Below are 16837 nucleotides of genomic sequence, written 5' to 3' on the forward strand. Positions count from 1 at the left end.
ACTGAAAGTTTATTTTCAGAGAATACAAACAAACTTTATTGTACTTAATACTAATTTCTTCTGCGTTGTGATTATTTTGAAATGACTAATTCTCAAAATATGTTCTCAATTTCGTTTCATATACCTTGTACTTATAACAGTACTCCCCTTTTCTAAAACAATCTTTGCTGTTATTCTGTTATTTATTGTGCGAGAAAAAATATAAATTTACCTGGAAAAGGTACAAATATAAAAGTGTACTAATGTTTTTCTTTAAGTAGGCTCATCTAAGTGCCATTTTTTGGATAATTAATTATTATTTTAATTGTATGAAATATATTTCATATAAAAATTCCTGTCAGAATATTAAACAGTTAAACTTTTTAAAATCGATTTATGTTACTACTAGCTTATCCTAATTGTATTTGTCGATACGATTCGTTCGTGATGTTCTCCATTAAAATTTATCTTATCAGTTCGACATCTTGAACACCAAAAAATATATCTAAGTTCTATAAAAAAAAAACAGATTCTGAATACAAACACAGACAAAACAGTTATCGTTCTAAGCTATATTGTCTGTGATACAAATGACATTACCTTTCATAATTGTCTAGACATGATATATTAATAAATAAAGATAAAAACAATTTTTTAAGTAAATAATATCTGAAAAATCACTGATTACTGAGATATTTCTACGTTAATGTATATATTTTAAAGAACAGAAAGTATTATAATTTCTTCAAAATTAATTTTAAGTCATTGATTTGAAGCTGCTTTTTTAATACTTATACTATTTAATTGCGTTTATTATAACGGTAAAAAACTTAATTACACGAAACAGGTTAATTTTTATTTTTAAAAGTGCGTCCTGTGAGGTATTTGTTTTACATATGACGTCATTCGTGCAACAGTACTGCGACAGTAATGACTTCATTGATTTTATTTAAATACAAATGTGTCATGCGATAGATCTTTTGAAAGTATTAAAATTCTTTATTAAACAATATCAGTATGTAGAGGTAATAGAATGTTGTGTAAGGCCAAAGAAAATATGTTAAAATTACAACAAAATATGTATTTTTAACAACCTAAGATACAGTAAATTTTCAAATTAACGACCCTCATACAATGAAAAAGACAAGCAGTAAACTCTTCTCGAACTTTGTTTATAATTTCCAGAGTTATTTGTGCCATCTCCTTCCGAATGCGCCCTTTTAATGCATCTAGATTTTGTGGTCTATTTTGGTATACTTTACTGTTTTAGTATATCCATAAAAAGTAATCTAGAGGAGTTAAATTTGGAGACCTGGGTGACCATTTAATTGGTCCTCTTCGCCCTATCTACCTATCTCGAAAGACATTGTCCAAGTAGTTTCTGACCAATACAGAAAACCTTACAGAAACATCAATGACGTCATCACTGTCACATAGATAACGTCATATGTAAAACAAATATCTGGCAGAACGCACTTTTAAAAATAAAAATTGACCTGTTTCAGGATTTTTTGTCCAAAGTCACCGATTTACGAAATAATGAATTTATTAATTTCATTTGCACCATAATGTATGTGCGGTAAAAATTGTACTTGATATTGATCGTCAAAATTATTTTCTATATTTTTCAATAAATTCATGAAAAAATTAATCAACCGTGTGAAAGATAGCATAAACTGTACGATATTAAGTCCATGACAGAGTCTGGGAAGTATTACATACTTCTCAAGTGGCTTGTTTCGAATATTTAAAAATATATGAGGTTTCTGTTTAAAATAATAATTTGTTGACAGATACTTCCATTATAACCGTAAGGAACTGGAAGCCGACAAGGTTTTCATCGAGAACATATCCAGAAATCCCGTATATAAATTGTCAGATTTCAATTTGAATCCCTTCGCGAGATACTTCCAACCAACGCGCAACGATTGGAATATAATATTGTAAATAATATTTATTGTTTTTTCGGCGTGTTATGTGTTTTTTTGCACTTGTGACACATTGCTGGAAAGTTGACAAAAAAATGTTTATGTTGGGTTTCTCGGAGCCGAATCGTTGAGATAAAAAGTTATAGTAGATTTTTGATCTCCTTTTTTTTTCGCAAACCCAAAGAGTCAGAATGGTATAAAGATTTTCCATATTTAACCGGTTTTCTATATTTTATAATTTCCCAAATTTCAATATATGTATCACCTGATTAAAAATCTTAAAATAGGATATGAAATAGCTGTAAATGAATGAAATCATTCCTAATTAAAAATAACTAACACTGGAAAATCAAAACATTTTCATAAATTCTGCTTCAGATAATTAAGAACGTAATGAATGTAATGTATATATTTTCGATGTTTATAAGCGCAGTACTATTAGCAAAACAGTTACATGTTAACACTGCAAATATTGCGACGATTAGGAAAGCAAGCTTTTAAAATGAGTATTTTAAGGCGTAGGCTGGGACAAGGTATACTAATAGCGCAATTACTATTACATAATATAGCTAACGCCATAAATAAATAATCATAATATTATTTAAAACATACGAAAACGCCTTGAGTATATTCGGGAGTTTCTGAGTATTTTGGATCCAGATTGCTAATGTTCTTCTTTCTAGGGACATTGCCTATGTTGCAAATATAGTCCATGTGTTCCTAGTGAAATTAATAAGATTTTTTATCAAAGCATAATGATACCGACAACGTAAAAATGTACAATAACTGATTTGTATCCTTCTGACTAGAAAAGTTTCTAAAACAATTTATTAGAAATAATGTAAAATTTTCTTTACCATGATATAGGTTTTGAGTAATATTTGATTTATCAGTATCAGTATCAGTTTTCATAGTAGGTAGTCACTGATTTATAAAAAAAATTGAGCTGTCTGGACCAGCAAGAATCTTCATAACTTTTAGTGTACGGTAGATTTGTATTTTAAATTTGTTAATGTGAAATTAAAAATCTCTGTACTTCTGAAATTAAATTATCCTTTTTTCCCTTTACTTACACTTTGTGACTTTCATATTGCGAAAACATTATTTTTCGAATGGAATGCCTCATAATATTTTGTAGCATGTTGTGTAAAATTACATCCACTTTCATTCTCATTTAAAAAAATATATATTTATTCCAGAATTGTGATATAACACACTTTACTTATGGTTATATATCCTTTTTAAATATGTTATGTGACCACCTGTAAAAATAAACTTGTCTAAGATTCAGAAATAACCAACCATTTCCCACTAAATTTAAATAAATAATTTTTGGAAAACCGTAAATACGGGAAAATTGCTACAAAACAATCTTATTTTGTATGTGCAATATTTAATAATTAAAAAAATATTTCCACGTTACTTCTACTAAACTAAATATTTATCTCCAACTAAGCAATAATAAACGGTTTTTGATACTGTAAAGTGGGTGAGATATTTCACTATCAGGTAAAATACAATATTAAAAAAAGAGAAGTTTTGTATCTTTTAAATTACTAATTAAGTATACAAATATCTATTAACTGCTGTCGACTTTAGCATTTTATAATTTGTAACTAATTAACATTTCGAGTAAATCGACTATCAATTTTTATGTCAGATAGGGTAAGTTCGGCATAGATGGCAGGTCTGCTAAAAAATATCCCATCCTTATAATTCTGGTACTAAGTGTCGGATCACCGCAAGAACCTCTTCTAACAAGTAGTCTGTAATAGGTATATGTACTTATTTTTCTTTAATTAATATTAATTATTATTAAATTGTTTGAAAAATGATGAGCATTATTTAATTTTAAAGACACTGGATTAATCTGGATCTAATGGATTTTAATTATTTTAGACAATTTTTAAGCTAAACTTCAAACAGAGCTCATCTAAAAATGTGAGATGTTTTCGTAAACTTTTCATTAGCCTAGACATTTTTAAGATCTACAGGGTTAGTTGGCATAATCACACCAACTTCAAGAATGGATTATATAGGGTTTGTTGGGTTCATCTCTAACGATAAGACTTCTCCCAATTGTTAGAGTAGGCTACTGAATAGAGGATTTTAAAAGGAATTATGACGTTCAAGATATTTTATTACATGAATCGTTCAAATGGTCATTTTAGATGAAAAAACCGCGGAGTGCTATTAAATTAAAGGGTGGAAATTGAAGATAGGGATGAAAATGCACCCCTTTCAGTTTTTTAATTGTAGCTCGAAAACGAAGCAAAAATCGGCTATAGTTCATAGGAAAAATTATTTAGAGAATTGAATGGAAATAGCTTATTTAAAAAATTTAAAAGGATTTTATGCAAAAAAAATGTTAATAAACAATTTGAAAAAAGCAAAAAATTCGATTTTCTGATTTTTTTTACTTTTTTGACTTTCGTTTTTCTTTTTTTTTTTGAGTAAAGATAGGTATAGGATTGTTTCATAGACAAAAAAGTAGATAAAATTTCCTTTCCTTCAAAACAAGAGGGTGTAAAGTATTTTTGGATGAAAATTGACTGATATATGGCCGCTCAAACTAAGCCAATTTTTCGATTTTCATCGCGTTTACCCTTATACGTTATAATTCACATTTTTTGCAAAAAAGGAAAGAAATAAGACGTTCAAGGATTTTCATCACATGACTTGTTCGAAGGGTCATTAAAAATGAAATAACCGCGGAGTCCTATTAAATTAGAGGGTTGAAATTGAAGATAGGGGTGAAAATGCACTTTTGCAGTTTTTTAAATATAGCACGAAAACGAAGCAAAATTTCGGTATAGTGCATAGAAAAAATTTTGTAGAGAATTGAATTTTTCATAGAAATGGCTTATTTAAAAAATGTAAAAGGAAAATTTTATGCAAAAAATCGTTCATAAACAATTTTAAAGAAAGCAAAAAAATATGATTTTTTGATTTTTTTTTTACTTTTTTATTAAAATAATTTAGTAAAAACTTGAGAATTTAAGTACAATAAAGTTTATTAATAATGTATATACAGTGTGTCCACGGATGGAGTTAACAAGAGGAGAAACTCTTTTGTTTTTGACTTTATTGAAAATGTCACTCTTTATAAAAAGTTCTGCCCCTCGAAAAAATGAGACTGTCATACAAACATCTTAGATTAGATATACAGGGTGCTCATAAATTAAAAAGAAAAACACGCAAATACTCAAGAGAGACCCATTATTTATTATTTTACACAACATTTTTATAAAAAAAATCTATTTATAACCTCAAATAATGTCCTAATACAAATTTTAAAATCAAAATTTCAATTCTGACTTTTACTCTATATGTATAATTACTTCCCACCTCAAAAACAACTAAATCTGTAAATCCTTACGTAATTCGAAAAAAGGCAGAAATGCCCGAAAGAGGTCTAACAATTACAATAAATCTTACTTGCTTAATAAAAAAAACTTCTCTTCGTTTTTTAATAGTATGTATTTCGCTTATTTTTAAAGATGGACCCAACAAACCCTATATAACTATGATCGACAGGGAACGTTGTATCCAAATATGTAAAAATATACAGGTGTTCCATTTAAATTAACAAAGTTAACATTTACGACCATTTTGTTTGGACTTTATTTGTTTTTCTACTATCATTTTTGAAATCGTGCAATTTTCGTATTTTACATTTTTTTGTAACTAAAAACAAAAAAGTTAATGGGGGGTTAATATGGTGAATAACTCTGTATAAACGTGTAATCAAATGTCAAATTATTGCAACATGACACTGACAAATATTCTACTTTTGAACTTGAATTTTTAAAATTTATAATTACGTTCTAACTTGAAAACAAATGAAAATCGCATAACAATATTTGAGTTTTTTCTTATTATTTTGACGTGTAGAATCTATTCCTGGAGTTTGGTGCGATTCTCCCGACTCACTGTATATAGGATGTCCCAACCAAACGATAAAGCTCTGTTTATCTTAAACCTTTATAGATAGAAAAAAAAGTGTAGATAAAAATTACAATACAACAGCGCCATCTTTCAAAATTATTTATAATCATATAGGGCGTTGCATTTCCAGGTGGCTATATAAAACTTAATTTTTTTAAATGGAACGCTGTGCATATTANTGGCTATAATGAAGGCGTCTAATAGTCACCGCCCATTTCGCCCTTCTACAAATAAGATCCACTTCTTATTTGTGGAAGGGCGAAATGGACGAATAAACCTGTAATCAAATATCAAATTATTCCAACATGACACTGACAAATATTCTACTTTTGAACTTGAATTTTTAAAATTTATAATTACGTTCTAACATGAAAACAAATGAAAATCGTATAACAATATTTGAGTTTTTTCTTATTATTTTGACGTGTAGAATCTATTCCTGGAGTTTGGTGCGATTCTCCCGACTCACTGTATACAGGATGTCCCAACCAAACGATAAAGTGCTGTATATCTTAAATCCTTATAGATAGAAAAAAAGTGTAGATAAAAATTACAATACAACAGCGCCATCTTTCAAAATTATTTATAATCATATAGGTCGTTGCATTTCCAGGTGGCTATATAAAACTTAATTTTTTTAAATGGAACGCTCTGCATATTATTTAAATTTCTGTTTACACATTAAATTGCCTGTTCAGCCATATGTTGTTTTCCAAAATCCGAGTAACCGCTGCAAGGTTATTCAATTGTCTTATAAAAAATTTAGGAAAGCATTATCATTTTGGGAAATACATTGCTAACCCAGTTTTTTTTCGATAGGCAAATGCAATTTGGGTCCGAAACGGGGGACATGTTGAAGAACGTTATACTGAGATTAGAACATGTCTCCAATTTATAGGGTGTTACTTTGTGGCGTTCAAAGTTAAGGAAATTCAATTGCTTAAAACTTGATATTTTTAAATAGGACACCTTGTATATTTTTACTTCAAAAGACGTGGAATTAGATCACCTTTCTAATGATATAGCGGTTCCTGTATTTGCCTTTTACGAATATCAAAATATTTCAGTTTAAAGTTTATAATATTCATTTTATTTAAACAAAGTAGTGTCACTCGAACACAAATTCAAATCGAATAAATTTCCCTGGGTTTGGTAACAATAATTAATTAACCTACACACAGATATAGTAAAAAAGTATAAATAACCTCAATATTTGCATTAGACCATTATTTAAAAAATAATGAGATCGGAATATGCCTACTATTAAATCGTTAATACATTAAAAATTGGAAACAAATAAATGGCAACGTACATAAACATGAAATGAAAATTAAATTATTTTAAATGTTAAACCTCCTTGCTCTTGTATGCAGTAACGAAGTCTTCGTCGTAATGTTGTTTGAACCTTACGCAGTGTTTGCCTTGAAACGTTTTGGAACGCTTCTCTTATTCTCTGCTTCATGTCTTCAGCTGTAGTCGGAATTTCTTGATATACAATTTCTTTGATGTAACCCCAAAAGAAGAAGTCCATTAGTGTCAAATCTGGCGAGCTTGCTGGAAATTCCATTGGATCTTCTCGTTCAATCCACCGATTATGGAATATTCGATTTAAATATCGACGAACTTGTCTGTGATAGTGAACTGGAGCTCTATCCTGTTAAAACCACATAATTAGACGCGTTTCTAACAGACGGGGGAAGCTCATCTATCAAAAAATGTAAATAGCTTTGACAGTTTATAAAACCATTAAAGAAATATGGACCAATTACGGAATCATTAATAACGACCATATGTATTGATTATCTACTTGCCGAATCCAGTGAGGATTTTCTATTGCATAATAATGCATATTATGTCGGTTCACAAGTCCATTACTTTTAAAAATTGCTTCGTCGGTAAATAAAACATATGCAAAAAATTATTTTGCTGATTGATTTTTTCTTGCATGGTTTGACAAAATCTACTTCTACGTTCAAAACCGTTGTCATTCCTGATGCAGAGCATTGTGGTACGGGTGATACTTGTGCCTCCTGATAATGGAGGATTTGCTTATTCTACTTTTCTTACTTAAATTACGCACGCTTATGTCACTACTTTTTTTTAATAAAATGGATATCAAACTTTAAACTGAAATATTTTGAAATTCGCAAAACACAGGTACAGGAACCGCTATATCATTTGAAAGGTAATTTAATTCTACGTCATTTGAAGTAAACACAGGGTGTACTATTTAAAAAAATCAAGTTTTAAGCAATTGAATTTCCTTAAATTTAAACGCCACAAAGTAACACCCTATAAATTGGCGACATGTTCTAATCTCAGTAGGTACAACATTACATACCCAAATTGCATTTCCCCATTGAAAAAACTGAGGTAGCAATCTATTTCCCAAAAGAATAATGCTTTCCTAAGTTTTTTATAAAAAAATTGAATAACTTTGCAGCGGTTACTCGGATTTTGGAAAACAAAATATGGCTGAATAGACAATTTAATGTGTAAAGAGAAATTTAAATAATATACAGAGCGTTCCATTTAAAAAAATTAAGTTTTATATAGCCACGTGGAAATGCAATGCCCTATATGATTATAAATAATTTTGAAAGATGGCGCTGTTGTTGTATTGTAATTTTTATTTCAACTTTTTTTTCTATCTATGAGGGTTTAAGATATACAGAGCTTTATCGCTTGGTTGGGACACCCTGTATAATACGTCTATCTCATATATATAATAGAATTGAGATATATACCCCATTTGCAACAGACCATGATGCCTTAAAGGCCTAAAATATGTTACATTATTTTATAAAGGGACATCGTCCCCGCAGCTAATGAAACATTTGAAGTACGTCTCAGCAGCTAAGTACAACGCATTAAAGTTTATTGGTGTAAGATGTAATATAAGGAATAGTAATCATTTTTTGTGAAAAAATTTAGTTGAAAAAAACATCTAACCCGGACTTACTGCATTATTTTTATTAATGAATATACTAGCTATAAGTTAAAATTTTATTACATCAATGTATTAAACGAAAATATATTTCAAGACAGTCAGTATTTAAATAATTAAAAATATCAAATATTTATATTAAATTTGTTTATTTCAATATTTTATAAAATAATGCAGTTACGTTTTTCATGGATGCATCGATCCTATCTACTGAACTAATTAACTTCGTTTACAAACCGACGAAAATCCAAAAAATTATAAAATAATTATAGCGATTACATTAAGCTTAAAAACCCATGTAAATAGAGATAATAACAAGGGTTGAAATATTCTCACAGCTTACAATAGTGAGTTTAAACTGATTTTACGGCTTTTACACAGAAATATCGTCGAATCTCTTTTGTGTGTATTTTTAGTCTTGTTTTTTTTTTACAATTTTTTGTACTTTAATAATTTTTTTCGTAACAATCAGACAAATATCGATTTACAATAATTCGCAGAAAACTATGGCACTATATTACAACTTTAAAAATAGAACAATTGCAAATTCTTTTAGAACTTATTAAACTTATTCAGATTAACTCAGATTTTCCACAATAAATAAACTTTCCTAGTCAGTGAATTGGAATAATAATTTCTCAGAAATTTCTTTGATAATATGATTTATAATTTCTTCTTCTGCTGTTCAACTGTTTAATACTTTATTTTAATTGTGTTAATACACGAATAGTAGTTACTGTGAATTTTAATTTAGACTGTTGCTGAAATATTTTTATTGAAGAGTTAGCAAACATCTACGTACATGATTATCTTCTATAAATAGTACCGGGATAAAAATAATACGTGAAGCAAGTTTTTCCTCATTTTACAGCAAAAGTAGTCTTAAAAACTGCAACAACTCTTAATACAACCATTTTTTGTTGCGATTTATAGATACTGGTATGGTAAGTGATTGAAATTATTGAGGTATTGTGTTATGTCTTTCCACAAGTAAGAATGTAGTAGAGTAGTAGGTGTGAGTGTGACATCTATTTGATTTTAAAGCAGATTACTCATTAAAAATTTAAATCTTACCTGCAACAAGCTTCTTACAGTACCGTCCACAACCATGAGAGGCTTGTGAATAAGATGAATAACTCCATTCTTTACGGGAATATTGGGTTTTACAATTTTAGCTAAAACAACGCCGGGGGTATGCTTGGAGTCACCATAGAGATTGTGGCTTTTAACGAAATCTGAAAATAATATTGGGTTTTTTAAGTCAAGTTAATTATTATAATGCACAATATTTTTGGATAGGGTTTAAACGCTTTTGACACTATTTAGGGCTTTCTCATAGTCCCTGAAAAGGTAGAAAAAATGTTGAATATCGATAGCCGCATTCTGATTCATTTAATGTACAGGGTGGGCCATTAGTGTGAGAAAGTAAAATGACTCCTTTGTTACTCATAATACAGAAAAAAAGTCTATATAAAAGTTGTACAGAATCAAGAAACCTATACTACAAAATTAATTTGAAACATACAGGGCGATGAGTAAAGATAGGACACGCCAAATATTACATTTTTTAAATGGAACACCCTGTATATTTTTAAACATGGATTTCCTACAAAATTCTGTATATGTAATATAAATAGTTTATCATTTTAGTACGGGGTTGCCAAGTTAGAAAATTATTTGAATTTTGGAAAAAACATGACCTCGAAGAAGTTGTATTAACTTTCAGCTACTAAAACTTGGAACAAAATAATTAGACAGAGTTATAGGCAAATGTTAGGCAAAGGCTCCCATGTTAGGTAATATCGATATTTTATACAGGGCATTTTTTATAATACAATAATTTTTAGAAAGTTTGATTTTCTAAAATTTTTCAAATGGAACACCCTGTATTTTATTATTCTATTTTATTCATATGTAGGTCCACTTCAGCTTTTATTAAGCATGTTATATATCTAAAATTGTTAGTTTTTAAGATATAGCAACATTTCTGAAAAAACTTAATTTTTATTATTTTACAGAATACCACAAATAAATATTAACTAATAAATTTAACTCAAAATGAAATGATAAACTATGAACTGACAAGTTGACACAATGTGACAGTTTTTTCCAAAGCCATTTCGTGCGACAGAAAATAATAAAAATTAGGTTTTTCCAGAATTATTGCTATATCTTCTTAAAAACTAACAACTTTAGGCGTAGAACATACTTAATAAAAGTTGAAGTGGACTGATATGTGAATAAAATAGAACAATAAAATACAGGGTGTTCCATTTGAAAAATTTTAGAAAATCAAGTTTGAACTTTCTAAAACTGATCGTATTATAAAAAATGCCCTGTATAAAATATTGATATTAGCTAACACAGGAGTCTTTGCCCAACATTTGCCTATAACTCTGTCAAATATTTTTACTCCAAGTGTTAGTAGTTGAAAGTTAATACAACTTCTTCGAGGTCATGTTTTTTCCAAAATTCAAAGAATTTTCGACATAACTTGGCAACCCCGCACTAAAATGTTAAACTGTTTATATTGCCTTATATAGAATTTTCTCTGAAATCCATATGTCTAAAAATATATAGGGTGTTCCATTTAAAAAATGTAATATTTGGCGTGTCCCGTTTTTACTCATCGCCCTGTATGTTTCAAATTAATTTTGTTCTTTAAGTTTTTGATTCTGTACAACTTTTTATAAACTTTTTTTCTGTATTATGAATAACAAGGGAGTTATTTTACTTTGTCACACTAATGGCCCACCCTGTATATTTTTGTTTGTTCATTTGTGAAAATTTTTATTTTTGTGAAGGGCACTTTAATTTAGTTTTTTACAGAAAATTCAGTGCAAGCTATATTTTTCTATAATTTTAGGGGTTCCAGTTACCTACAACCTAAAATACGTACTTACATTTTTTTAATAGTTACTATTAAATTTTTGAAATCCGCGTAATTTTTTTCATACAAAAAATATTTATTCTGTTATTCATTTGTTTCTCTAAGTAAATGTGGATATAGGTACCTTATATACATACAGGGCGTTACGCATAAGAACCGACACAGAACAGGGGCATGTAGGGGAACCAAAAATATAGTATTGTCGATTAATGCTCTTGGCACATTTACACCGTGTACCAAATTTTTGTAAATTCAAGTATAACTGAAATATTGATTTTTTCGAAATTTGAAACCTCACTTTCAAGACCTATAATTTCTCAGGGGTGCAATTTCGTATAAAGGTAAGTTGCGTTAAATCGTCATATTTTGGGTTACCCTACATGTCCCCCTCTGAGTCGGTTGTTATGCAAAACACCCTGTATATCGATAAAAATATCATGGTGTACTAAGTAAATTTGATCATAAAATGAAATCAGTTATGTTTGATTTTACACAGAAAAAATGTTTTTGTACAAATATCATGTATAATATAATGTATAATGATATCATATGAAAGGGAATTTTATGCAGATTTAAGGGATTGAAAAATGCATAAGTTAAAAAATAAAATAATCGGGACTTATAACAAAATATCGTTGACACTGAAATCTGGTAAAAAACGGAAGAATCTCCTCTATACTAAATTAAAAATTGTATGAACGAAACTAATAATTCGACCTTAAAGAGAGACGGTAAAAAATAAACGCCCTGTGTCTTTTAAAATAATCAAGATATCTCGGTTATTATCAAAGCTAAAGAGTCGCGTCGCGATTTGTGACCATGGCCTTTTTCAGAGAAATCTTTAGGGTACTTTATACATTTGTTAATTTTAGATTATGTAGCCATAAGTACTAGAGAGCTAGAGTTGGACTTCTGTTTGCTGAAACATTGATTAAAAAAATTATAGATATTTAAGTCGAGTCTAATGGCGTATTTAAATCGTTTAATAACTCTCATGACTTTCAATTTTTAACTCAAAATTGCAATTTTTTAACGGAAGTTGTAGGTTAGCAATGACCAATTTAAAAACAGTGTTTTGATATTTCCAGAAATATATATAATTATGTATAGTTTGTCATAATTATCTCAGAAAGTAAAAAGTTTCTAATTACCTCACCAGGTTATATCTGGAGTGAATCTATTTTAGTCACAATTCTTTTATTAAAAATGAAACAGTTAAAGTTATTAAAAAATTATGTAGCCACTGGATTCTATGTAAAAAAATCCATAAAGCGCCAATATTTCAGGAAAATATCAAATTACAGCTGTTGCCTTTTGCTTATAAGATTTCTATATATTTTAAAATAATTTAATTCCATTTTCTCTACAATGTGACGAAATAGCAAATTAAAAATTGTTTTAGTTTTTATAAAAACTCTTTGTTATTGTATCTTGTGTATATTGATGATGACATGATTAATAGTGCAATATTTAATACTGTTGGCTGATATGAATATAAAACTTAAAAATGTATTTATTTTATTAAATGTGTGAACAAAAAATATACTATTTGTGATATATTTTACACAATATTGCATGTGAATAAAATATTTTCTGATACCTATATTTATGGATTGGATAATAAGTAGTTTACTGGTATGAAAACACGCGTTTGAACTTTTCGTTTTGTAAGAATTCAGGTATTTTGTAGAGGGAAACTAAACCGGAAAAAATTTCCGGGCTTCAGCGATAAGTTATGTATATACACCACTTTATGAGATAGCTGCTTCCACAACATTCCCAACTAATTTATGATGGCGATGGCCTTATGAATTTATTTAGATTAATGGTTTATCAGGGCAGCACCCAAAATAAATTATTCTAGTTTTCACATATATTCGTTATATACTGCATATTTCAGAAATTTGGTATTACCACATAAATATAATTGAATGAAAAACATTTTATAAACTAAAAGTGACACTTTCAATTGATTAAAACATATCGGATATATAGTTTATTTTTATAATAGTGAGTCATAATAAATTTGCTGTATTAAATTATACTTAGATACAAATTTACTTTAGTGTGGTATAATTACAAGTCAGTGACGTTTAGTAATAAATTACATTTTGTGAGTAATGGATTATAAGCTTCAGCAAAACTTAATATCATTAAAATCTATAATTAGAACAAAATGTACCTACATGTTTGCATAGTTATGTTTTACATAAAGATAATATTTTTCAATCAATCTAAGTAGTTTAAAAGCAAGTTACATTTTTTTAATCCAAAACAATAGAAATTATTTTAGAATAGGTTGGTAAGAGAGCTCAATATATTTTATTCTTTTTATTGTTCATATAGCTGCTATATTAGACAGCTATTATGATGTTAGTCATAACAGTTTTTAACTGCATTATATGTGTTGGTTCCATACAAAGAAAATCCTTGCTATTTACTAAATATTTTTTTTGACAGATAGCCAATTTTAAAGTACACAACTATTTCTATTTACTTCTATTAGTTTAGCAACTTCAATATGATAAATAACCCTTCTAAATCATTCTCTAGTTTTTTACTTCTCAAAACTCTTATTAAAACGACTTAAGCTCAAACCAGTTTTTTTATAGTAGAAACAAAACTATTGCTATTTTTTCCCACTTCCATATTTACGCACTTAATGTTAACCTACCACGTTACGTTTGACAAGGACCATCTATATTTTTTTCTTTTTATTTGAGTATGTTGCCGTTTGCAAAAAATAAAAAATTAATCAAATGGATCTTTACGTCAAAAGGATCATTCAAGAGTTATTTTCGGGAATCTGGAATTTTAGGGTAGCTTAAAAAACTACAGCACTTATCCCCCATTGGGCCTCACTTGTACCTCGGTTACGTTCAACGTTTCCATTGCCATAAAATTATGAGAACGATCGCCAGCGATCATTGTTAGAGTACATCATTTCCTTACAACGCAAGCCTTTAGACTAATTTCGCTACTTTTCTTCTATTGCTCAAAGAGATATGTAATAAATAGAATTTGTGATCTTCAACTGGCAATAAATTTAGAGCGTCCTACACGTACTGGCCAGATTCCGCTCTTGGTTACAAAATACCAGGGTCGACATTTGATCGCATTCCTTGATGGTTCCGCAGAGATCCCGTCTGCCTTAGGTTTGGACAATTAGTCTCATTGAATTTTGCTTATCTTTAGATTGTAGTAATACTTGAAAAGAGTGTTAGACGATTCTCCAGTTCGAATTTGGCATTTTCTGGGGCGAATATTTTCTGTTTCTCCTGGAGGGTACTTTGGGTCCCCTCAGACAAGGGTTTCTACTTTGGCCGGGATTGACATGAGCAGGGTAATTAGAGAAGACTTCGTGGTTCCTACTGGAAATCTGAGCGTAAATCTGCTCGAGACTTGGAATACGACAATAGGAATACTCTTATTGTCGTATTCCAAGTCTCGAGCAGATTTATTAATTNCCATTGCCATAAAATTATGAGAACGATCGCCAGCGATCATTGTTAGAGTACATCATTTCCTTACAACGCAAGCCTTTAGACTAATTTCGCTACTTTTCTCCTATTGCTCAAAGAGATATGTAATAAATAGAATTTATGATCTTCAACTGGCAATAAATTTAGAGCGTACCACACGTACTGGTCAGGTTCTGCTCTTGGTTACAGATACCAGTGTCGACATTTGATCGCATTCCTTGATGGATCCGCAGAGATCCCGTAGCGAAGTCCGCATTAGCTTCGGACAATTAGCCTCTTTGAATTTTGCTCTTCTTTGAATTGTTGTCGCTTGAAAAGAGTGTTAGACGATTTTCCAGTTCGAATTTCGCATTTTTCGGAGTTCGTATTTTCTATTTATACAGCGCCTTCTACTTCTCGCGGAGGGTACTTTGGGTCCCCTCAGACAAGAGTTTCTACTTTGGCCGGGATTAACATGAGTAGGGTAATCGGAGAAGACTTTTTGGTTCCTAATAGAAATCTGAGAGTAAATTTGAAATCTGATAGAGACTTGGAATACGACAACATACGAGTATAATTAATTACTAAATTTCATAATTTCTAAACTTATTATTTATTTAGTGTACAGTATGTGATTGAGTTACGGGCATCATTTGTCACCCCTTAACCACATCCTTATTTCAAATATTTTAAACCATCTTCTCGAATTAAGAAGATACTTAGTTTTCGAGAGAAAATGAGCGACGAAAGTTACAGTTATTGTAATCTACAATTTCCATTAAAATAATACATGATATTTATATAAACATATTTTTTAGATATACTGGTTGTTCAGTTTAAAACTTAGCAACCCGATATTTCAAAAACCAATAGAGACATCTAGGTTCTGAAATGTAATTCACATATTCGTAAATGACTGAAATTCTGTCACTTTGGAAAGTGACCTTCGTGAAAAACTGTTAAATTCTTAGCAATTACGTAACAGTAACAATTTACGAAAAAATGATTTTCGAGATAAATCTTGTTATAGTAACTTTTTTGATATTAAGTTACACAAACTTGTATAAACATAAATCAGTCCTCAATTTCTGTTTGATTCTGCTTTTTTGGTAGAAGATATAAAGCGAAGTTGAATATTACTAAAGTGCAACTCACTTTACTAGTTCTTTTATGCCTGTCCAAGTTTTAAATAACAAACATAGGTATAGCAGAAAAATAGAAAAGTATATTTTAAAAGTCAAACATAAAACTGGATAAAATATATTATTTATCACTATTTTGACCGGTGCAATTTATACATGAAAAAAAATCCAAGGACTTTTGTCTTATAAAAGATAAAAGATTGTTTTCAGGATAATTTTTACGTAAACTCAGATTTTTCGCTTATAACTTTTTTTTTCATTTCCACGAGAAAACAGTAAAGTACTTTTTTTTTCGGCTTCAAAGGACCTACAAAACTAGTCTTCGAGCGTCAAAAAATATTGATTAGATCAAAAGTTATAAACAGAAGAAATTTATTTATGACTTTTGAATTAAACATTTATAAACTGCGTTATTATTACCAGAACGTTTTGGCATCGCATCCTTTCATTCCTTATCACTGTCTAATAACTCACACGAAATCGGTAATCGGTAAGTTGAATAGTTTACAAGTTATGGCCTTATAAACAAATTAACTAATTAT

General features: G+C 29.4%; 1 protein-coding gene across 4 annotated transcripts in view; it reads right to left on the reverse strand.

Annotated features, from left to right (window-relative positions):
* LOC108908705 (fasciclin-1) overlaps positions 1–16837 on the reverse strand; it is a 566423-nt gene that overhangs the window by 44647 nt on the left and 504939 nt on the right. For 2 of the 4 annotated variants that reach the window (XM_018712822.2, XM_018712821.2), the window contains exons 7-8: positions 9877–10037; positions 2520–2627 (exon numbers count right to left, since the gene is read on the reverse strand). In XM_018712822.2, coding sequence (XP_018568338.1) covers positions 2520–2627; positions 9877–10037 — 269 coding nt within the window. The remainder of the gene's footprint in view (positions 1–2519; positions 2628–9876; positions 10038–16837) is intronic. The other 2 variants (XM_018712824.2, XM_018712823.2) reach the window with 1 other exon arrangement.

The sequence above is a fragment of the Anoplophora glabripennis genome, unplaced genomic scaffold (genome assembly GCF_000390285.2).
Source record: "Anoplophora glabripennis isolate ALB-LARVAE unplaced genomic scaffold, Agla_2.0 scaffold266, whole genome shotgun sequence".
NCBI lineage: Eukaryota > Metazoa > Arthropoda > Insecta > Coleoptera > Cerambycidae > Anoplophora > Anoplophora glabripennis.